This window comes from Bombus fervidus, chromosome 12, assembly GCF_041682495.2.
Source record: "Bombus fervidus isolate BK054 chromosome 12, iyBomFerv1, whole genome shotgun sequence".
NCBI lineage: Eukaryota > Metazoa > Arthropoda > Insecta > Hymenoptera > Apidae > Bombus > Bombus fervidus.
The window spans coordinates 11,369,022-11,392,043 of record NC_091528.1 but is presented as its reverse complement, the minus strand read 5'-3'; the positions used below and the strand labels follow the sequence as shown (position 1 = coordinate 11,392,043).

Below are 23,022 nucleotides of genomic sequence, written 5' to 3'. Positions count from 1 at the left end.
GTCGCGTAATGCGTGTAATTAATGATTACTGGCACGCATCAAAGCTTCTCATTAATCTCACTAGCATGCCCGATGATGCGCGAAACGTTTGATCGTTTGATAGTAAACCAGCCGATTTCACAGTGCGTCGATAAACGCGTATTCGACGCGTATTGCATCTACCGCACGATTCCGTTATTAATAGCGCGATTGCCTAGCCGAACAAACGATCGCAGCTTTCGGGGATTAGGCACTCGGTTTTACGTTCTTTTTCGTTCATCGAATTCAGCAAATAGGCATACGACAAATTTATTACGAAACGAACGCCTAATTTGTAAAAAAAAAGATTCTAAAAAATACCTAATTCTTTTGGTGATAGATACGGTAAACGGTTTCGCACAGCAACGAGGAACAATGGTGTAGGAAGAGAGAAAGGGTAGGAGGGAGCACGGACAATTCTCTAGTTTCGCAATCACCGGTTCCCACAATTTGCATTTTCTCCACCGGCGAAACCACCGGCGAAGAAAATGTCATTTCCTGACCGCCTTCCATGGGCCTCTTTCTCCGGGTTACCCTTCTGTTTTCCACTGTCGCCATCAATCGTCCCGGGCCTAAGCTCGGTACACGTTGCACGTGCACGTGCGCGCACGGCATTACCCCAACGTTTTCTCGGCAAATCAACGGCAATCTTGCGCGGGCGTTTCAAAGGAGCCGACGTTTTCCCTAAACGGCCAACTCGCCATAGTTGCTAGCCATAACGCGCTTTCCTTTGTCATTTTCGTGCTCCCTCTGGTCTTCGCGCGAATGCGCCGTTACAATTTCCCTCCGACACTCGATATACAATCGAACAATCCATATTTAGCGAATATACCGCTCGAGACAATTACGGAGTTATCTTCTTCGTCGCGTCGGTTGGATGGCTGCACCTTCTCTCTGTGTCTGTGTGATTATGCTTTTTAATAATCGCAAAGCATTTAAACAAAATTGACCCTTGATCCCTCTTTGTCTTTGTCCAAATCGCAAAGTTACGGGATTTCGAAACGTTATTTTCTTCGAATACTAGTTCGTTTCGCTATATGTAGAAATGATCGGAACGTGAATCACTTTCCATACTACCGACATTCTACCGCGTCACGGCATCGTACGACTAACGCGTTGACACACGTATAAGAAGCAAAGAACTTGCCTGCTTTCGTTCATTGTGTTGCTGCGACAAGAACTTCTATAGGAATCCTTTGATACTCTAATTGTTTTCAGCAGCTTTTTCTAATTTTTTCGCAACGAATTAAAACCATTCTCTACGCGGACACCGATTTCACCCGGGCACGAGCGGCCGGACATTTGTACCCTTTTATGTTCTACACGGTACACGAATCGTCGAATAATAGTAGCAGCCGACTCTCGCTCGCGAAACTCGCACAATAAGTGATTAGGCCGAATGAGAGTTGTAACAATTTTTCTCGTGTAACTCACACACGAACCTGATATCGTTCTCCCTCTCTCGGGATGCGTCTATCTTTCTTCTCCCCTTTCGAACAATAAGACGGAGTGGCGTCCATTGTCGGTCAACCCGGGACAATTCGCCATGGATAAAGTTAGCTGGATCAGCCGGCTGAAGCCGATCGCCTTTAATGGATCGCTCGTTCGTTCCGATTCTTTGGTCGTTAGGTTACCTCGGTGTATCTCGCTTTGCTTGATTCTTGGCTACGTTTGGCGTTGACTTTATTTCGCAACGTAGACCCACGTGAAAGAAATTCATAGTTTTCGTTCAGCTGCGCGAATACGGCTCTGCTAACCGGCCGAGATAGTACATCGCGAACGCGAGATAAACTAGCGAGGGATATTGCGTGTCGAGTAACGTAGCAATTCGCGGCTATTGCCGTTATTTAGGGGAGAGCGAATTCAAAGAGCATCGCCGCTATTGCGGTAGAGAGCGTGCAATCGTGCCTCCGACTTCGTTATTACCGACCAGAGGGGAAGTTATTCGCACGTTCGTGCTTGCGAGAAATCGCCAGCGTTTCTTCTCCTTGATGTCAAACTTAACGCGTCTCGCGATTCTCGACACAGTATTCTTTCGATTCTAAGAAGCGCCTATCTATCGATACGCTAAAATTCCATTTATCGCAACTTATCGGCGGACAAGAGGTCCGCATACGCATAATTCGAGTACACGCGACACGTGTTCGTCGATTTTCCCCGCTACCTATTATTTTTCGTTCGTATAGAACGGGAGCTCTATCGTAGTTGCGATTTTCGTCAGAGAACCCTTTCGATTCTCGAGAGGATCCTTCGCCGTACAATTCCATGGTGCGAAAGAAGGAAGGAAAGAAGCGGTGAATGGGTGAATTTTTTTTTTTTTTTTAGGAGTTAGCAAAGCGTGGAAAACTACGGTTGCCAAGCGAGAAAGGCAAATATTTCGCGAGGGAGGGAACACATAGGAGAAATATAGATCGGGACAACTGGTCGCAGGTTACAAGAACCTACGGGAAAGGGCGCAGGTAATCGAGGGCACCGAAGGTTGAGCACCCCCCGGTCAAAGGGAGACCCCTGATTGGTCGAGCAATCCACGCACCTGGCGGACAGCTGCTGCGAGACCACGTACGCGCATGCGTCAGCGCCGTTACTGCGAGTACGTGTGAATGCACACGCGCATGCGCACTATTTGCCCTGTATCGTTGTCATACGAAGACCGAGACGCATCCACCGTCTGCACGAAATTCTCCTCGTGTTCAAGGAACCATACAGTATGATATACGCGAAATACACGAAAATTGCTCGTGATCTCCAGAACATATGTGAAGACCTCCGTTAGTCTGCCCTTCTTTTCATTTCAAATGCTCTATCTGCTATTTCAAAACCGAAGCTTTCTTTCCTACCATCTTTCATCTTCGTTGTTAAATCTAAAATATTATTTTAATCAATTTTATTATTAATAAATATTATTATTTCGATCGTAGGCTATAGATCTCCTTCGCACCGTGTCGTATTCGTCCAGACATTTCTAATCCTCTTTATCTTTTCCCTGCTCTTTTTCCTAACCAAAATACGCAAGATTGATATATAGCGATTCATCCGGATTAAAGATTCGTAAATAAAGAAATATATATCTAGGTTATATCTAAGAGATTAAGAACCATCAACCGAGCGAAGCCATTTTCCCCCGTTAATACTGTAAAATTCCCAAGATAGTGAAACGTTCGATCGTCCAAGTTCAGAATCCTTGACACGAAATACGCAAGAATTCTGGGAACAGATAGGGACGAAGACGTGGTCCGGTACGCGGGAGCAGCGTGGATAACACGGTTGCAAGGGCTGCGAAGAAATAAAAATGAGAGGATCGGGTGCAGGCGGTAGCACAATCCTCTAGCAGGTCTTCCCAACCAGGATTATGGTTTTTAAAAGCGTGCGACCGGTTTTCGAGCGGTGCTAATCTCATTGTTTTACACACGGAACAGCAATAACGAGGTTGTGCAAGGAGACAAGGGTCTCGGGGATTAGGGACCTTCGAAAACCTAAATCATCAACTTCGATAACCGGCCCAGGACAACCGAGAAAGGATCGACGAACAGATTTTCCATCGGTTCCAACCAAGCAAAGATGAGAACGATAACACGGGAAGAAGAGCGAAAATTATAGACGGGCCGACAGAAAATTTTAGCGAGCCCCCAGTCAGTAAATCTACTCCGCTGTAATTACTCCCAAGTTCCCCTTCGCTCCAAAAATAGATCCAATCTTTCCTTATTTTTTCTCTGTTCACCGTTCGGATTGCAGTAGAATCGAATCGATGAGTTGAGAGAACGGTACAAGTTCGAAAGATATATTTCAAGATACAGCGGCTCGCCAAACTATTTGAACACTTATCATAGAAAACTTTTGTGTACATATTGTACGTGTTGTGTAAAACGGTTTGAGACTCGATTGATCAGAGGACACAACAACCGTCATACGTTGATAAAGTTCCAAGTAATGCTTGGATCGATCTGTTTCATTTCGATGTCTCTTTACGTCTAGGAACGAGTATTTTATTATGAAATGGGCAAAAATAGAGAACAGACTGTTTCGCTGAAAAAAATTATTCACCAAGTTTTGTACCAGCCGAAGGTGCAACTATTAAAGAGAAGCAATATTTGAATACCGTGACAGACAATACTATTCTTAGAATTAGTAGCACTCGTTCGATCCTAAAAGCAAATAAAAAGACAACTTTGGTAACTTGACGATACTCGATCGACGATATACCGGGCTTTAAAATGCCATTCTTGTAAAAATTGGGAAATACGATTTATCGGGCTCCTTGCCGTTGTCTTCGCTTGATTTAAAGACAATTTAAAAATGTCTAATTTCGGATCTGTACTGTTCGTCTCATCCATTTAATTGGAGGAACGATCGAGCAATGGCGAATGAAAAACAACAAGAGAGAGCCTCTCGAACCAAGACGGCTATCAACACGATTGCACAATTTAATCGTCGATAGTTGAAAAGAAGTCCAGATTAGGCACACCTGTGTAAAGAGATCGACGCATCGAGTCTGGAGTGTTCGCAATGTTTTCCATGTCTTCGACTTATTACGTTAATCTCCGGAGTGAAAAAGGCAAATTCATCGGGATACGTGCGTTACAAAGTTTCATGGCAAACAAATTTATATTTCGCCTAACAACGTGAGAAAAGAAAAAGGAGAACAAAAAAAAAAAAAAAGAAAAGAAAAGAAAAGAAACGGGTTTCATCGATCCGTTGCCGCTCAGCTTTTTGACGCAATCGTCTTCTCGAGATCTACATATCGACCGGTTTCGACTCTCACTGTCTCGCTTTTTCTTTCATTCGCTCGAAAAAGTATTCGTTTCACCACGGTGGAAAGGCATTTCGGCCTAGACCGTGTACATTATCGAGATCCCGGAGTTTTTTGTTTGGTCGCGAACGAGGGTCTCATTTTTTCCGGAGCTTCTTTTTTTACATCGATAATTTTCCTTCTCTGTGAAACGAACGGACCGTTTCTCGTTGGGAATGAAAGAAGAAGAAGAAGAAGAGGGACAACGTAGCTACCGCTAAAAGTGTGGTTAAGAAAGGAGGAAGTAGAACAGGAGGAGACGAAGAAACACCACGAAAAGAGGGGAGAAAAAGAAAACGGAGAAAGAAAGCGACAGAGAGAGAGAGAGAGAGAGAGAGGGGAGACGAGCAAGAAGACCGAAACTCAGGAAATGACCCACCCATTGGCGCAGCAAAACCATAATTCTGACCGCCGAAATCATAATTCACCGAGGTCCATCGGGAATGTAGTACTCTCGTGTTTCTGTCGGCCCCGGAACTCGCTGGGTCCGTCCTCCTAATTTTGGATCGAATTTCAGGACCGGTCACGAGGCTCGAATTAAAATCCGAAATCTTGTCGCTTAAATAACACCGTGTGAGAACAGATTCGACGTCGCTCGCACGAAATCTATCCACGCCACGACTCCATGGCGAACGATCGAGCTACCAGACAGAATAAAAAAGGAAATTAAAACTTGCTCAGATTCTCTCGCTCGCCAATTCCACTCGTGTGTCATCGAAAAGATATCGAGACGAAGGACTGCCGCAATATGGAGGGAACTCCAATTTAATTTACTATCATATTATACCGCTTTACGCTATTTACGTTATTCGTATTTTAGTATTCTTACGCTATTATATTATTATACATTCGCGTTATTACGCTGCATCGAAAGAGCTAACTGCTTTCAGGACCTACGTTAATTAAACATTCTTCCCTTCTATCGATCAGTATCTATTCTAAAACCATTCGAGCGTCGGACCTTCTCTCAACAACTTGTATGGCGGTGTTGTGTTACATTATGGTACATTATGGTACGTTGATTGACTGCTCATCGCTAAAAATTAACTCGAAATCGACTAAAATCAAATCACTCGTTCAAACGTGCCATAAATTCCTAGTCAAGTAATATTCGTAGTAATCGAGTTTTGCACTCTGAATGCGAGATCTGTACCTGTCGTATCGTATCTGTACAAGTTAAATATCGAAGCTGCTTCCTTAGTAGCTGCAAGTCATTCGGATACGGAAAAACAAATCGAACGGGGATCTCCATACTGAAAGGTTCGTGCAAATAGCTATAGCAAGCGTTCGCACGAGTATTTATAGCAACAGTCGATAATTTCGTCGTAGAAAGCGCCGTGTTTCGTCGGATAGAATTCGAAGAGTTAAAGAGAGCGAGAGAACGAATGTTTCCGAGGAAACGACGCCCAAAAAATGTTCTCGCAAATACAAGGAGAATAGCTGAGTGAAATTGCTCTATCGACGACGATTATCGGCTGCTCGGAAATTCAAGATGTTACTCGGCTCGAGAGCTATCGTCTATAAGTTAATTCGAATCGATCATTTGCCTTTCGCGACCAACGTACACGTGTCTCTTTAACATAATATTAAACGCAAAGTTGTGTTCCAAAGGGAACTTCTTTTTCGCGTTATATCATTATAATTGCCACTATCTACCGCTATTCGCGACTACGTAACAACACGCATTTAAGAGTAATCTGGTCACCTGTCTATTTTTGACGAGATATATTTTATATAATTACTTAAATAATAGTAAATCTACGTATAGCGGTATACGTAGCAAATAGTAAATTATATTGCCACGATGCCTCTTAACAAACGATTCGAATTTACAGCGATGCTGATTATAATTCGACGATAATTTCGAATTCGTCGTTGATTCGTAGACTTTGATAAAACCGCTACTACTACAAATTCAGCCAAGTGTCCAGCTACTTACGAGCAGTAGCGCGTCTGCTTTCGACAAACGTCATTGGTCGATGCGGTAAACTTATCATTTATCTGGAACTGTTTTTCGTACTAATCCCTGATATCGATTACGTCAAGCGCGCCACAAAACGTCGTTCTAAACACTGCTGTTCGACGCGACGAGAACGAAACGCGAAACGAATTCCAATTACGATCGTAACGAAGCCACGGCCAAGTGGCACCAGAGAACACGAAGACGGGAATCGTCCTTCCAAGCGAGGATGTAGAACCGCGTTCTTCCAAACACTCGGAAACTGGAGAATATTTCGGAATTCGGTCGCGTCGTAACTCACGAAGCTCCGACGATAAAAGTGCGAGCATGCGGAAAGGTGGAAAGCCACGCGAAGATCGAAGATACGCTGTGGCGAATAAAGAGCGAAATTGAGGCAACGCGGTGGCTATCTTCGAAAGCGAAACTTGGTTCGTGACTATCGGTAGAAGGGCGGGCGAGTTTCGCGGGGAGAGAAATCGAGAAAAGTTTCGGGTTTAAATATGCCGACGGGAAAGGAGGCGGGCAAGTCTAGGCAAGGGAGAAGGTGGCGATGGCGAGGAATAACAATAGCAAGAACCACGTAGGGACGTAAACTCGTTGGAGGATCAGCAGGATATAATCTGGAGGCTGGCACCGAGGTAGGCACCATCTACCGTGAGATCTCCACGGAAATCGGAACTGGCTCGAGGCAACCCTAATCCGAACCTGATACGACGCGCTATGTACGGCCACTGGGTTCTCAATTATTCAGCCAACGATTTCACGGTGTCGAATTAAAGTTTGATAGAAAACGATAAGCCGCTGGGAAGCGAGGACGACGTGGTTCATCGTCGGAACATCGTTCGAATCGTGAATAGTACGCACGGTGCGTAGAGTTACGGAAAAATAATTTCTATCGAGAAGTTGGCCGCAGCACGGTGTGGAAAACGCGCTCCGAATCGCGGTGAAGGCATCGAACTCGATCTAGATAAGGCGTGAGGCATAAAATAATGTAATCTCTGGGAGCGTTGCGTGTAATTGAATTACAAAAGCGCGGGGTACTCGAGCATTTCGCGGAGGAGCAAATTGCACGGTGCAACGTGGAGAAAAGGACGCGTGGAGGAGAGGAAAAGAGAGAGAGAGAGAGAGAGAGAGAGAGAGAGCACAAAGCAAAGCGCGAGGGATCGAAACAACGCGACGCAGAAATCTCGGAGGCAGGCACCGAGGTAGGCACGATCTAGCGTGAGATCTCGACGGAAATCGGAACTGGCTCGAGCCAACCTAATCTAAGCTCGATTCAACCCCCAAGACGCCTAACCTGTGTTGCACGTTGGCGGCGTTATGGAGAGCTGCAGGCGCGCACTGTCCATATACACGCGCACGCACGTGAACATACACAGCGAGATACACACAGAGGCGAATCCGCTTCGCGTACATGTGCACGGGTACTCTACACGCGTCTCTACACGTTTTGCGCGATTATGCGAGCTTCCACTATGCAGATCGATCCCTGGGAGTCGAAGGTGAGGACCGTTTCGGTGGCAAGAACGTGTCTGTGTACTCGCGTGCGTATATCGGTATTCCGTGTCAGTCTCGCATGCATTATACCGTATGGAATTTCGGATACAAACGTCTGAAGGGCTTAATAACCTGTGCTCCAATTTCCGGGCCGACGATTTTCACTCTCTGCCTTTTGTTTTAACCAACATCGTAGGAGGGGAAAGCGTTAAAAAAAGAAGATAGAATCGTGAATTGGAGAGAAATCGTTAGCGAGCCGAAGCTAGCTCGGTCGAAGCCCTTCGTTTCGTGACTTCAGACCGAAAACATTCGTCGTTTAAGGGCCTGACGGTTGTTGATTAAGGCTCCTGTTCGGGGCGAGGGAGGAAACGCGAGGGATGGGAAGGGAGGGAGGTCAGGTTATGTCCATGAAAGTTTTACGGTGCTTGGGTATCCGTAAACGCCATATGGCCCGAAAGTCGCCATGCTTCCTTCGTTCGCTTTCGTCTCGGAACGGACCCAACGTCCCTCATTTTTTTCATTCTGCTTCCCTCTCGGTTCCTCCTCGTTAAAGTCCCGAGTCACGGTTGCGTTACGCGTTATTCTTTGTCCGGACGGAAAATTGGGTAGCTTTTAAAAACCAGCAGCGACGAGCTCTTTCGATGTAACGAATCCTTCTTAAAAACTCGAATAAACTTACGAATCGAAAGGGAGAAAATCGAAGAGGAGGAAACGCGCGATACTACGGTCTCGCTAATGCCGCCTAATCGGCAACCAACAGCAACTGTTAACTCACCTGAAACGGAAAGAGAACGAAACCGTTAGTTGGAAACAGATCTGAAAGTATACAATTATAGAGGAACTCGCGCGTTCTCCTCCCTTGTACGCAACGACGACGTACACCAACGTTTCTAGTCACGATCGACCATAGGAATATATCGGACTATTGGACTATTCCGTCGCGTATGGGCGACGCCCACTCGTGTCGCATTAGTAAATCGCGAGTAGACGCCTCGGCTAACGCGACTAACATCGATACTAATAACCATTGTTTGTTAGCACCTCGATCGAAGAGAAAAGTCGCGCCTAACGACGCGTAATTATCGTACAAGCGCTAAGTAGATTAAATCGGAGGACAAAGAGTCCAAAGTTCCGCTCTTCCGCGAGTGATTATCTATCGCCCGGTATCGGGCGAATATATTAAGTAACCTTCTATCGTCTACGTATTTACGCTTTAACCTAGAATACTGTTAAAAAGCTCGGAATTTGCCACAACTACTAGGAACGTTCGTTGTTTCTGGCATCGATCGTTATGCCTTTTATCGTTGGACGAATACGTACGGTTGCTTCTATCGTGCGTCCATGTTAGTAACCTAATATAGTAACGATAACCTCGATAATAAGCTGAAACATTTTCAAGGTAGCCCTCGCGTAATCAGATTTCCATCGCGATATACGAATTTCCAGACGCAAAGATCAAAGTCGACCAATTGTTCGATCGTTGTTGTGTTTAGGAACGTGTAGCAGGGTTAAAACGTCCGCGATCTACGAACGTATATTTTATATTTCTGAAAATTCGTAGCTTCCTGCGTCGTTAGGTGTGTCATCATCGATGTCGTCATAGTGCATCGTGAATCGTACGCAGGAACGAGATAGCAGATAGCAAGGGATCGCAGAAGGGCGGAAGGGGTGCGTTCCGAAACATATCCAGCTGGCGCCTCTCGGCGCTATGGCGGCCGTTATAAGCCCGCTACCAAATCAAGCGTGTGTGACACACTAATAATCGGACGTATATATGGTGTCTATACAGTAGCTGCGGGCACACGTGTATACATAGAGGGGTGCGCGGGTGTAGACGTTTATATACGTAGCACACATTCCTGTCGAGTCTCGTCTACGGGCGACTATGTAGCTCGCACCAATACGTGCGAATCCATATAGACGGATATACGTGTACATCTTGTCAGGCGATACGTATACGAGATCAAACACAGGTGAGCACGAGTATACAGGGCAATTAGAACGAAACGAGCGACGCGATTTTCCACGGCATTTTCGCCTTGCTTTATTAATTTCCACTTAATTAAATCGCGCCTCCCCACGGATCTAGTTGTTCCACCTATTAACGACTATTCCACAAAGATTTAGACGTTAAAGCGAACTATATTAAGAATTTCTATGGATCAAGTACGCGGGGACAGGGCAGGGGTTCACCAAACTTGTACTTTGTTACACACATATATGTAGATAAATCAATCAACAAGCAACGAATATAAATACGTACGCGCGTACTTAAAGTTGGAATCGAAGTACAGAATAAGTACATTGCCAGACATTCGTTATTCGTATACAACAGTAAGGTGTTTTAGATAAACCGTCAAACGACGAGTACGTCGACTGTATCCGCGAATATCACCAACTTATGGATTCGTAAACTGCACGTTTCCACTTACGTGCTTCTATATATCACGCGCGTGAGCGTTAATCCCGTTTTCGAATCAATTATATTTCTTGATCGGTTAAAAGTTATCTCAAGTTTGAACAACGTATGCAAAAATTATGTTCGATGCGAATGATTCGTGATTCCAATTTTGCGTTAAACACGGCCCGATGAACGACTATTCGAAGATTAGAACAAGATCGAAATTTGAAAGTTCGAGAATCGTAGCGGAGCTAAGTGGTTCGAACGATTCGAAAAACTCGAAAAACCGGGAAAGAAAGGGAACGACGAACGAGATGCGTGATCGCGGGATGACAGAGAGCAGCACGTGCACGCGTGCATGCGGAATACGCGTGTCTCCGCGTTACGTACCCGTGCAAACAGAGGCAAGGGATAATGGTTACGAGGAATGGATATATCAGTCGCCGCGCGTTGAATCCTAGGATACCGCTATTAGTAGAGCTCCAGGCGCAGGGATACACTGTTGTCACGCGAGTAGCTGGTATGCGAGCGAATTCACATGTGTCAGGCTCGCGTGTATGCGTCTAATTACGCGTATGTGAGCGTGCGAGTATATTCCTTGCCAGAGTATCTATTTACGCGTGTGTACTTGTCGGACGCAAATTGTCGTAGTGGACTGGGATACGCGCGTGTGCGCGTGCGGTCAGTCGCTTGTACGTGTGCCGAGATGTAGCTACAAGCGTGATCATATGGGTTACATATACGTGCCTAAGTACTAATGCTAATCCCAACCATAGATTACGAGACGGCCAGCGACGATCAACCGGAACCATGCCGCAGGAAATTCGTCGACCCTTTAGCTTCTGGCTTTTCGTCTGCAGTTTGGGACAATTCGATATCGTTTCACGGGAAATTCCGAAATTGAAATTTACTCTCCGGTCCACCAAAAATAGCAGCTGGGTCCGCGCAGTAACGTTGATAATCGTAAGACGAGAGTTTATCGATATCTTTATGAGGTGCAATTTTCTGTTCCATTAGAAAGATAGAACGAAAGGAGGAGAGAGTTTCCTGCTAACGTTCGAAGGAGCCGTCGTTCGACAAAAGCTCGAAAACGTACTGGTTGCAGTAATAAAGTGGCACTTGCCGGCCAATTCGACGATAGGGGAAAGAAAAAACAATCAGCTTCGAGACCGGAGCAGCCAGGTCGCCGTCCCATTTATATCAATTCTATTCATTGCCGCTTTTAACCTAGCCCTCGCGACGCCAGTGACTCTCACTCTCAAGATCTACCTCGATATCCATCCACGTTCCATCGTGCACGATACGCCATTCGCCATTCGGATTACGATTACGGTGGATGCGTATTCTGATAAAATGTCGTTTCGCCGAATCTATCAATTGCAGAAACTCGTGTTTACGATTTATACAGGCTCTTTTCCACTGTACGATCGACGTAGCGGACGATTCTATGTAAAAAATTGATCGAAAATGTAGAACAGAGCATTTTCGAATGCTTTTTTTTTCTTTTTTATATAATTATTAGGACCGACTTTATAATCGTTAGAAGTTAATATTACGTACTCCATACCAATTTATTACCTCGTTGAATGCAACAATTAGTCGTAGATTAGTTCGAGTCTCCGTGCAGGGATGAAAAACGCGCCGATATGGTCGAATCTCGGTCGAAATATTCGACTCCGTCCGTCCCATTATCGGTAAAGATTCGTCGTAACCATAGGTTTGCTCGCTCCTTCGACGATACGAGTACATCGCGAACAGACGACGCATCTTTTACGAGAGTCGAGTCTCGAAATCGACGAGTTCAATTATCGGGAATGAAATTTGTGATTCTAAACATCGAATGGATTATCTCGGAAACGGTCGATATTCCATCGTTCGCACGGCCCTTAAGCCGAACGTTACCATACGTCGCAGGCTCGTGCCCCGATTTACATAAAATTCTGGTCCCGAAGCGACTCCGTCGTTAACCGAGTGGACGGACAGGTGAAACGAGGCAACGTAACGGGTCCTATCGGTTTCATTCAATCCCCGGTTTTCAGCGGCAATTACGGCCGACCTTCTGGAAGTCGAACGATGCCGCTTTTCTGACAACGACCGCGCGTGGATAGCTCGTAAAATCGGCCCGATCCCCAGACAGCTTTCACGATCGAGCAGCGCTCGCGACGCTCACCTCGAATTTCGAGTTTTAATCGAACCGTTGAGAACACACCGTCGGACCACCGCGATCGACCAACAGCACACTTTCGCTTTCTCGTTTCTCTCGTTCCCTTCTTTCCTCCTCTGTCCACGTCACGGCCACGCTCCTCGCTATTTCTCGCTCTTTCGTCCCTTGCGACCCTTTTTGTGCGCACGATGCGCGGATATTTAACGCGGAGGAACGCAACAGACGCGTATACGTATTTAAACGTCGTCGTGAACGAGACTCGGTCGAGGATAGAAGCAAGTGGTGGAGCGTCGACGTAACCAACGATTTACGAATATATTATACAAAAGATTTCGAAATTTCATTAGCGCCGTAATGAGAGCCGATTACGCGTGATATATCGGAGATCTCGAAAAGAGAAGGCGATCGAAACTGACAGAGAATCGACAGCACGGCGTTACGGGTTACGAAACGATATTCCGTTGGCCACTTACGCGGCCAGCGAGCGGCTAATTTAAACGCTTAATTGCAACTCCGCTTTTAGCGGAAAAATGAACGCGCGCGAGCACGCGGCTAATTAAGTCTGGTCCAAAGAGAGATAACGCTTTCATAACGAACGTACCGTTTTTTGTTGTCGTATTTTTAAGTGGTCGTCTCCTCCGACGATGACTCGGCCAAGATTTTACGCCCGACAAAAGCGCGGAAAAAAGCTCCTCGAGGGCCGGCCGTGGAGAGCTGAACGTTTCGAACGTTGCAAGTGTCGTACCGGATATGAGCTACGAACGAAGGGAGGAGCACGGACCGGAAATGGCTAGCCTTACGTCGACCCGATCAAAAACTGGTTTCACCAGACGCTCGAAATCGAGATCACGGGGAGAAATACCCGAGAAAAGGAGAGAGAGAGAGAGAGAGAGAGGTGAAACAAAGACCAACCTCCGCCCTCTTGTGTATCGACGGCCGATAAGGGCTCTTCTAACAAATTTGCGACGTTTTTATCGCCCTACCTTCGTTAGAGTTACGTAATTGGATCGAGGATTCCCGTTGGACAAATACAGTGGCTCGCAAAAGTCTTTCGACGCTTCTAGATATCAATTACGAACGTATCGTAAAGAACATTTCAAAATTATAATATCGTAAAGGACATTTTATCGCGCGTCGAAACGCTGCCGTTGGTTTGATACTAAAATAATGATGTCTCTTATGACAATGAATCTTAACTGGAATGCTCCGATCTGTTTGTTTCGTTTATCTAATATCGCGTAATCGTATTAACTGTTAGCTGTTATTTACTATTTCTTTTTGTTTGCGACGCTCCTATCTCGTTGCAATGTTAATAAGATTTCAAAATATTTGTATAATGTCTATCACGCGAGAACGGTCTATCGTCAAATTACGATCAATTATACGTATAATAGCACGGTACGGTCCGATGTAATTAACTTTGAAAGACAGTATACGATAATAGAATCGGCGTTCGTAGTTATATATATTATAGAATTGTTGGGTTACTTGGCAAACTCCCTATCTTCGGATTCTTGAACCTTTTTAACCGAATCGACCAACCGCGCAAATCGAAAGGTTGAGGATACGGTAAACACAAGAGTAACGGTGTTAATAAAATGTAAAAACGTTGATAATATATCGATGAGAGATTGCTGTTTGTTCCGTGAGCCAGTCTAAGACGGAGATAATTTCTTCTTCGATTTTTAATCGCGTGAGTTTAATGCGGTGACGAATTTCGATACGTTCGAGCAGCAATCAACGTCTCTCTCCTGTAATTGGCAATTTGGAGAAGCTATTGCAAAAGTTGGAGGAATAATGGACCGGCAGATGTCGATCTAACGTCATTCAGGTAGGAGAGACTAACCGAGGCAACCTGTTGTCTCTCGTGGTGACGCGAGTCTTTTGTAATCGCGTCGCTTTTGTACCGCTAATAAGCCGCCGAAAGAGAAACGAAAACGGGTCGTGGAACGAAAATTGCTCGAGGAGTTGCGCAACAAATGCTCTACTAGAAGAAAACTTGGATCGATCTTCGCTACATCTAGATCTGGAGAATCTACGACGAAATGGAAGCGACGAAACGCAGAGAGGAAAAAGAGAGAACGAAGAACGTGGGCGCAGTTGCGTTTAGCGGCGAGTAAAACACGTTCCACGAACAACGGCGAGATTTATCGAACGATGCAACTTCCGGAGGCGCGATTAAGAAGAAATTAAAGTTCCAACTGGAAAAGGAGAACCGCTGCGACCACTCCATAAGCCAGAGAGGATCTAGTGGCTGTGTGTGGACTGTACTGAAATAATGTACAGTGCCGTACAAAACGGCAAAGTGGAGGGAAGTGCGGAGGGTACAGCGGAACATCGAGGTTCTCTCCTCTCGTCTCTTTCTCTCGTTCGTTCGCTCGCTTTACACCTCTGCCTCGTTCGCCGTCAGGGTGACAATGGTGTGCAAAGGAGATTAACAAACAGAATAAGCTAACGCATAATCGCATTATTTCTGGCTAAGCCGCATTTAAATTAGATAGAAATTCCATTTAACGAAACAATGCAGGGATGATGATGACTCACTGCCGCCATACGAGTCGAAATAGACGAGTCCCTCTCTCAGTTTCTGATATTCCACGACGCCTTATTACGCGGACTGTCTTTCCGGAGATAATCGTACTAATTCGTGCACCAATTTCTGCGTACGTGCGTTAGAAAATCCCACTTTCTAGCTGACCGTTCTCAAAAGGGAAGAAGCGTTTCCAACGGCGAACAACGCGCGATGTCTCGAGCTAAGTCGACGCGGAGAAAAGAGAAAAGAGAAAACAACGCGATTATACGTAAACAGATCCCCGTGCGACTCGCTTCGCTTTTCGGAAATTTGTAAAATTTAAGCGCTGAAACGCTCGATCGACCACGCTTATCTCGTACAATCTCGACCATCTTCTCCACCTTTCGTTTCACACGGTTCGCGTACAGGTTCCTATAGACGATCGCTGGAATCGTGCGATCTTGCGAAATTTGGATAGGAATAAAATTGTGAAGCGTGGAACAACGAGCGCGAGAAGAGTAAAGAAGGGTGCCGGCGCAAAAAGAGCGAACGACCGACGTGCCCGCCCACGTGACGACGGCCATGTTCGTGACGTAATCCTGACGTCAGCGGACCGATGGCGTGCTCCACACGCTCCGTCGGATACACAGAGAAAATCGTAAACGTGCCCCTATTTTCAATCGACGCACAATCGGATTTACAGGGAAACTCCGTGCACCGTGAAAAACTTCCAGATTGAAAGGAACTCGTTTCCAACTGGTGCATCCGGTCTAGCCGTTTCAACGGGGACGAGCCAGCAACCCCACCGAGTAACAGAAACTCTTTCTCGGCTACAACGAATCAAACTTTCCTCCGGCCCCCGACTGCAAATCGCGACTCTACCAAATAATCGTGTTACGAGACGAGGAAAGTAAGTGCACGTAGCGTACGAAATCGGCGAAACGATATCGTATCCTGTCTTATCGAATAAATAAACAAGAGAGAGAGAGAGAGAGAGAGAGAGAGAGGGGCGGGGGGGAGTGAGAGACAAAAAGAGAGAAAAGAAACGTTTATCAATTTCTCCCTTACCTGAGCACTACCTCCGACGATCGACTGATACGCCGACTGAAACACGCTTCCAAGTTGCGTTAAACTATCATCTTCCATCTGGAACATTATATCTGCGCCAGGGGAACCGTTGTTGTTCAAATTGTTGTTGTTTCCCATCAGCTTCTCGGTGCTGGTGACATCGCGCAGTATCGTGTTCGACTGCATTCTGCGGCTACGACGGATTTCTGACAACGTGGACGAGTCACCGTGGTCGATATTATCAAATCTGGCCAACGATCGCGTTCCAATACAGATTGTTTATCGCTCTCATCGTCCGACGAACCGAACTCGTTCGCCGCCAGTATTTATACTCGCTGCTCGGTCACGCTACTACCGTTGCCGGTAACTACGTGTGACTTCACTCGAGAAACGGAGCAAATCGTACATACTAAATCTCTCCAAGCGTATATCAATATATATGACAACGAAGAAGATGAGGACCGAGAAACGAAGCATTACCATGAAACAAATCTTTATCGAAGGTAACACGCATCGTAGATTCTCTCTTGTTCTCTCAATATTCATAATACCATCGGGTATATAGATGGGAAAAAGATGCGACGACTCGAATCACCGACGCCACGTACCACGAGGACGCATCGCGTAGCCGTACTACGATTCACCCGCCCGCCTCCGCACGATCGTTCGCGTGGCGTCGCTTTCCGATCAGCCTTTGAACACCTGTTTCTGTTGCAGTCGCTGAGACTCGAGCGTCCTATCGTATCGATACGACAACTCCGCGAATCTACGCTACGTACGTAGAAATTCTCGCGAATCCTCCGATCTACGTATCGTAATAGTTCACGTTACTTTGCACTGCTTACTGTCGATGTGATAGCACCAAAACGATCACAAACTTTGTACTTCACCGTTCGACTAACGCGAAACTTGAAACGAGAGGAGAGAACGATTGCAGCAAGGAGTCGGAGGGGGATGAACGAATAAAGAAGAGAAGCACCGATGAAAGCTCCGTTCGGTTCACGGTACGCGATGAGACTGACGCTTCCCGAAGGGAGGCAGCTTCCCCACCACTCCCCTTCCCAGCGAGTCTGCGTCCCCACTACCTCCGCGCCGGCACCATCCCCACCACCCTTCCCTCGACGCGCGGATAGCGATGGGTATTTGAATTTCTTTCCACTCGGTTTACGAACAAATTTTTCAAGCAAACTTCTTACAGTATCGCTTTCTTCGTTCCTAAGCCTTTCTTCCATCAACACCGAACACCGCTTACCTGTTTTCCCGGTATAAAATACGAATTGTAAATACCATCTCTTTAACAGTTACGGCTACGTATTTAAATCCATTATGCAGAGATCTTTTCGTTCTCCGTTCGAAAATTACAACGTTATCATCGTTGTTATCTATCGATATCGTTTGGATTATTTGTCATTTCTATTTTTTTCGGCTTTTCGGATCTTCGAAGCCGTCAAATCTTCCTACAAACGCGATAAAAATTACATTTTATTAATTCTCGATGTAAAAACGATAGCAGAGACTGTAGTAGACTGGTCAATCTCGTAAACACAGAAATATCCGGTCAAGGTATATCCGAAAGATTTCGAAGCTGTCGCTAGAGACACAGGGCCTCTGTTCGGTCCCAGAGGGAGTACAGCACAGGCTCTCTTCTTTCGACAGCGTGCAGTGGTCGGGCCTGCAGCGTTTTGGTTTATCCTCCCCTCGTCTCGTCGCTGATGCTCGGTTCACAGGAAGCAACCCCTAGCGCGAAGGGCCAGCGTTTTTGCCCGCACAAGCCGGCACTCGTGTAGCAACGACAAGCCGGGCTGCGAGTGTGGGTGGATAGCTCTCTGGCTCTCTGCCGGCTATGTACCACGCCGAAAACATCGGTCCACTTGTTGAGTCGGAAAGAGAGCAAGAGAAAGAGCAAGGGAGAGAGGTGGCTGACGGCGGTGCGCGAGCGCGGATATCTTCTCGCCGTGTACGCGAAAGTGCCGCTGTTTCAGGAGACAAAAGCTCCGTGTTACGCGAGATCCGATGGAGAAACAAAGGTGGACGCGGGACGATTCGTTCGGTACGTGAATGCGAGAAACGAAACGAGCTTGCCGCGTATCGGATCCGAGAATCGACGAATCGACCGCGAGAAGTTCGTACCCTCGAAGGACAGGCATTTCCCTTTCGATTCCGTTCGAAGGTCGTCAAAGTCCTTTCAATTTTTTGAATTCTCGATAATCGATGCGCGATTTCGTCGTCGCGAGTTCCTTTTTCTCGTTAAATATCTTTGTCGTTCGATACTCGCCACGTATAAGTATAAGGCGGAACGCTGACTCTTTTTTGTACGTACGGGCGTATGGAAAAGTACAAGCTGTTTTCTTATAACTGTTGCGACAACGCATGAACGTATTTCCAACTTTTTTAAAAAGGTAATAAACTAACCAGCAGATAAATGGCCCTTACGCGAAAGGAAGACGACCATTTTTATCGCAGCGTATCGTCGTTTTTAACGAAAAGCGAACGTTTTAACGAAAGATCGTGAAAATATACGGATGTGAAGGCGAGATGGCTTCGAAAAGCGATATCGTTAGCAGTTAGAGAGATACGCGCAAAACATTAATTCTACGAGAGGACGGACGATGTTTCTGCGTGTTGAAGTGTCGCTAAACGATCTGTTAGGCGAAAATATCTTTATTCGGGAGGACGGAAGACTCGCGGCGATGCCGCGGTTTCGGAAAATCTGTCTGGGAAGACAAACGAGATAGCTCGTGGCGCCAAAGGTAGAGCTCGTTAGTTGGAAATTCGTGAGTAATTTTAGTGTCGTACCCACGCGACTGGCCGAAGGTATATAATTACCTAACCTCACCCGACCCAATCTAACCCACTTGGCAAACGAACGAGAGTTCCAGTTTTCCTGACTGAAATCCGGATATGACCAGCGTAACCTCTACGATGGAAAAAGTTTCCTCGAGATATCGCGGTCATCGAAAGACACTCACTGTCCGCTAATTAGTTGCCAAAACCAAACGATATCCACTTTCTTTCGTTTTTCCAAACGATCGATTCGTCCATACGAGATGTACAGCCTATGGAAACGAACACTTTTACCAAAGAAAACATTTCGTTAATCCTGCGACGAGACACGACTGTCACGATTACACTGCCTTTTGAGATCAGCCCGAAAATCTGTAAAGACGTTTAAAAAACGTTTACCACAAAATCAGTAAGTTTATAGCGTAACGTTGCCCGAAACGTATAATTAACGTTTAAAGATCTCGTTAAATATCGTTGGTTATTAGAATCGGGTCTACCATCCAAGTGGCAATGAAATTTCAAAGTATTTCGTATAGCATACGCATAGAAAGTTTCTACAAACGTTCGAATACTTTCGCGAGCCATTTTATTCTATTCATTGTCGTCGAGTTTGTTTCAGCGACAACCAAACGAATTGACATCAATCGTTGCAAAGACCTTCTCTATTGAAGACATTTGATCGAAGATTCGATCTTCGAAGCGAATGCTTGGATCGAATCGATCGACTCTCCACAGTCGTAGCAAACAACGAGAGGTAAAATTATCACCTGAAAAACACTTGCAAGGTTCCTTTTTTTTTTTTTTTAATGAGAAAAAACGTTCGTGCAAAGATTCAAGAGCAAAGTAATAAATGGTAGAAGGATAGGCCGAACAATAAGACACGGTAAAGTCAAACCGAACGACCGTGCATCGTAGAAACGCTTGTCGTCAGGTGTAAAAGACCTTCGAAACTACGGGTAATAAAATCATTAGAACCGACAGGTACCAAACTAAACCCAAAACTGCCTACACAATGGAGTACCAGCACAGCAACGTACAACTGGAATGCTTCGGAAGGTGTCTGCCCCGGGTAAGATAACCTCGTCATTTCCCAATAAAACGTGGAACACGAGAGTTTTTGGATCGTTCACGCACGTGCAAATTTCTCTTTTACGCACCTTTGAACCATGAAATTTATTGTTTTCCCTTCCAGTGAAAAATATAGCACGTTATGTTCTTAGCCTGTCATCCTCCTTTTGTCCTTACTCACGCAAAGACATATCTTCTGTCTCCAGATTCACGGACGTTTCTCAGACAACGTATTCGAAAAGTTCGTCAAGTTCAAAGAAAGTGTAACGAAGACGTGGCGCGCTACGTATACGTAGTTGCGTAATTCGGATTCGTGGATCGAGTCGATGAGCAAGACGGTGCGTGAAGTTGATTGGAAGAGAGATACTAAAGTCAGGGTGGATTCTGTCGGTCCCCCGGGCACGTTAGAATTTTACGTCGCATGGTCCAGGGCCACAGGGATTCCCTGGACTCCCGCGGTGCACTTGCCGGCATTAATACGACCGCCGTAAATCTCGAAAAGTACTTGTCGTACCACTAGTCCCCACCTCGAGATCACTGATACACGGTGTGTTGTTGAATATTATTTTGATGTACGTTGCCGATTTTAAGAATTAAATTTGCAGATATAAATACGTACGTTGAAAAAAGCACAGAGTACCTAACAACTATTTTTTTTTTTTTTTTTTTTCTATTCTACTGACCTTCGCACGAATTCGTACGCAGTTTCGTGCATCGATGAAGAAATTCGTTAAGAAAATGGATGCTACGTGGTAGTAGTAGGCATAGTAGTAGACGCAGTAACGGTGTCGCGTATCTTTGCAACGTGACAGAGAAAACGCGATAGCGAGCTTGTTTGTGTTTCTTCTCCTCCGCCGTACGTACGAGTTCTACCCGTGAGAAATAAACACAATATTATATTTTCGGAGGAAAAAGGGTAACGAGAAGGCGAAGAAAAGACACGGTGGTAACCTGGAACGGCAGCAAGGAACGTTTCGTCATTGGCAACGGGCAACAAATAATTAGGTAACCTCGCCTGGCCAACTGTGTAAACTGCAACTCCTCGCGATCATCGGCGGCTCTCCGCGCCTCGACCGATGTGTGAAGACATCCAAGTACAAGGAGGAAGAAACGACGGGGAATACGACAAGAGGAAGAAGACGGAGACGAGAAAGAGAGGTGGAGAGTCGTCGACCCGGACGCCTCTTCTCCTTCGTCGTCGCATGGTCCCCCGTTCAGAGGCAGGAAAAAAAATCATAAGACCGCGGTCGTTGTCGGCTGATGCTCCTTGTCGAGCGTGTTCACGAGGATCCGACAAAAAGCCTCTCCGGCGAGTAGACGGAACTCCGTACTTTGTGCCATTCCGAGCGTCTCGCAACGAGCCTCCCGGACTCTCGCTCATCTAATTAAGGTCGATCCTTAGATAACGCGAAAATTGTCCGAAATCGCGATTGCCAACGAACGAACGAACGAACGAACGAACGAACGATTGACGAACCGATGAAAGGATAGTACTGTAAAAATGGAGCTAGATGGAAATAACGAAACCATGTGATTACATAGAGGAGGAAAAATGGTAAAAAATGACAGGACTGTAAAATCTGGAACGGTAACAGCTGAAACATACGTCGTTTATTCGAGGGAGAACGCGCACCTATGCCCTCGAAAATTTAGCCCGTTATATCGCGGGGAGAAAGAATCGTCGCGAATACAAAGTTCCATAAAAGTGATTTAATTTCCCGGTACAACTCGTTCGGTGTGCGCGAGGGTGAATGGCTAAAAGGTAATAGTTAATAACAGCGCAGCTGAAAAGGGGATTCGGTAATCCGCTTCTAATTTCTAAAACAAAGAGAGAACGTACAGAGAAGAGGAAAGCGAACGAGTAAAAGACAAAGAGAATGGCCGGAATACGAGCGTAGAAGCGAAAGGAGAGAAAGATGCCAAGCATGGAGAGGGGTCGAGAGAGAATGAGAGATAGATAGAGAGAGAGAGAGAGAGAGAGAGGAGAGGGCGCGAGCGAGAAAGAGAAATATTCTCTCGTTGAGGCAAACCCGAGATCCTGAGTTGGGTGGGTTTCGGAGGTTGGAGAGAGGGAAACGGTAAGGGTAGATGTGGAAAGAGGGCTGAAATTGGGGGCGGTCTGGGAGGAAGGGAGCCAAGGGGGGCTGGGTTCCACCCTGGAACACATTAACTGCAGGGCGACGGGGTACATAGAGACGGGTTGGGGGCGACGCCACTGGCGTAAGCTCAATGGAAAACGGAATTGCTCGACAGCGTAGGAAGGAAAAGGGCTTAATCTGACCTTTCTTGCGACTCACGGAGGTTGTAGCCGAGTATTGGCTTTGTGTATTCTGGACGTCGCTCCTCCATCGATTCTATTGGGAAAATTATCGAATCGATTCTACCTCTGGAAAGATGGAAATACGACGCATCACGTTGGATCACAAACGAAATTCTGAGACCTTCGTATTACGTAACCTGGCCTTTTCTTCTTTTTCTTTTCTCTTTTTTTCTTTTTTTTTTTTTTTTTTTGTTTTCTTTCTTTTAGAGGCAATCGAATATTCGTACATGGGCGAGGAGAGCTCGAATCTGTCTAGAGAAGAAGTAGGGATGATACGGAAGAACAATTGGCAACGGATTGGAGTGGGAGATGGCTACGTTAAAAGGTGGTCTGAATGAGGAAATAAATCTCGATTACGCGCACGTTCCGCGTTCCACCGTTGTTTACTCGGTTAATTAAGCCACTAACGAATGGTCAATTTTCGATAGATTTATGCATCGGAAT

The 23,022-nt window shown here is 45.9% G+C and overlaps 1 protein-coding gene across 14 annotated transcripts in view; it reads right to left on the bottom strand.

Annotated features, from left to right (window-relative positions):
- The window catches only part of LOC139992617 (protein daughterless), a 358,939-nt gene that overhangs the window by 301,673 nt on the left and 34,244 nt on the right, over nucleotides 1-23,022 (bottom strand). Inside the window, exon 1 of one of the 14 annotated variants that reach the window (XM_072013613.1) lies at nucleotides 16,407-17,424. The exons of the other annotated variants lie outside the window; for them this stretch is intronic. Within the exon in view, the coding sequence (XP_071869714.1) occupies nucleotides 16,407-16,592 (186 nt within the window). The 5' untranslated portion in view covers nucleotides 16,593-17,424. Of the gene's footprint in view, nucleotides 1-16,406; nucleotides 17,425-23,022 lie in introns of those variants that run through there. 14 annotated transcript variants of the gene reach the window in all.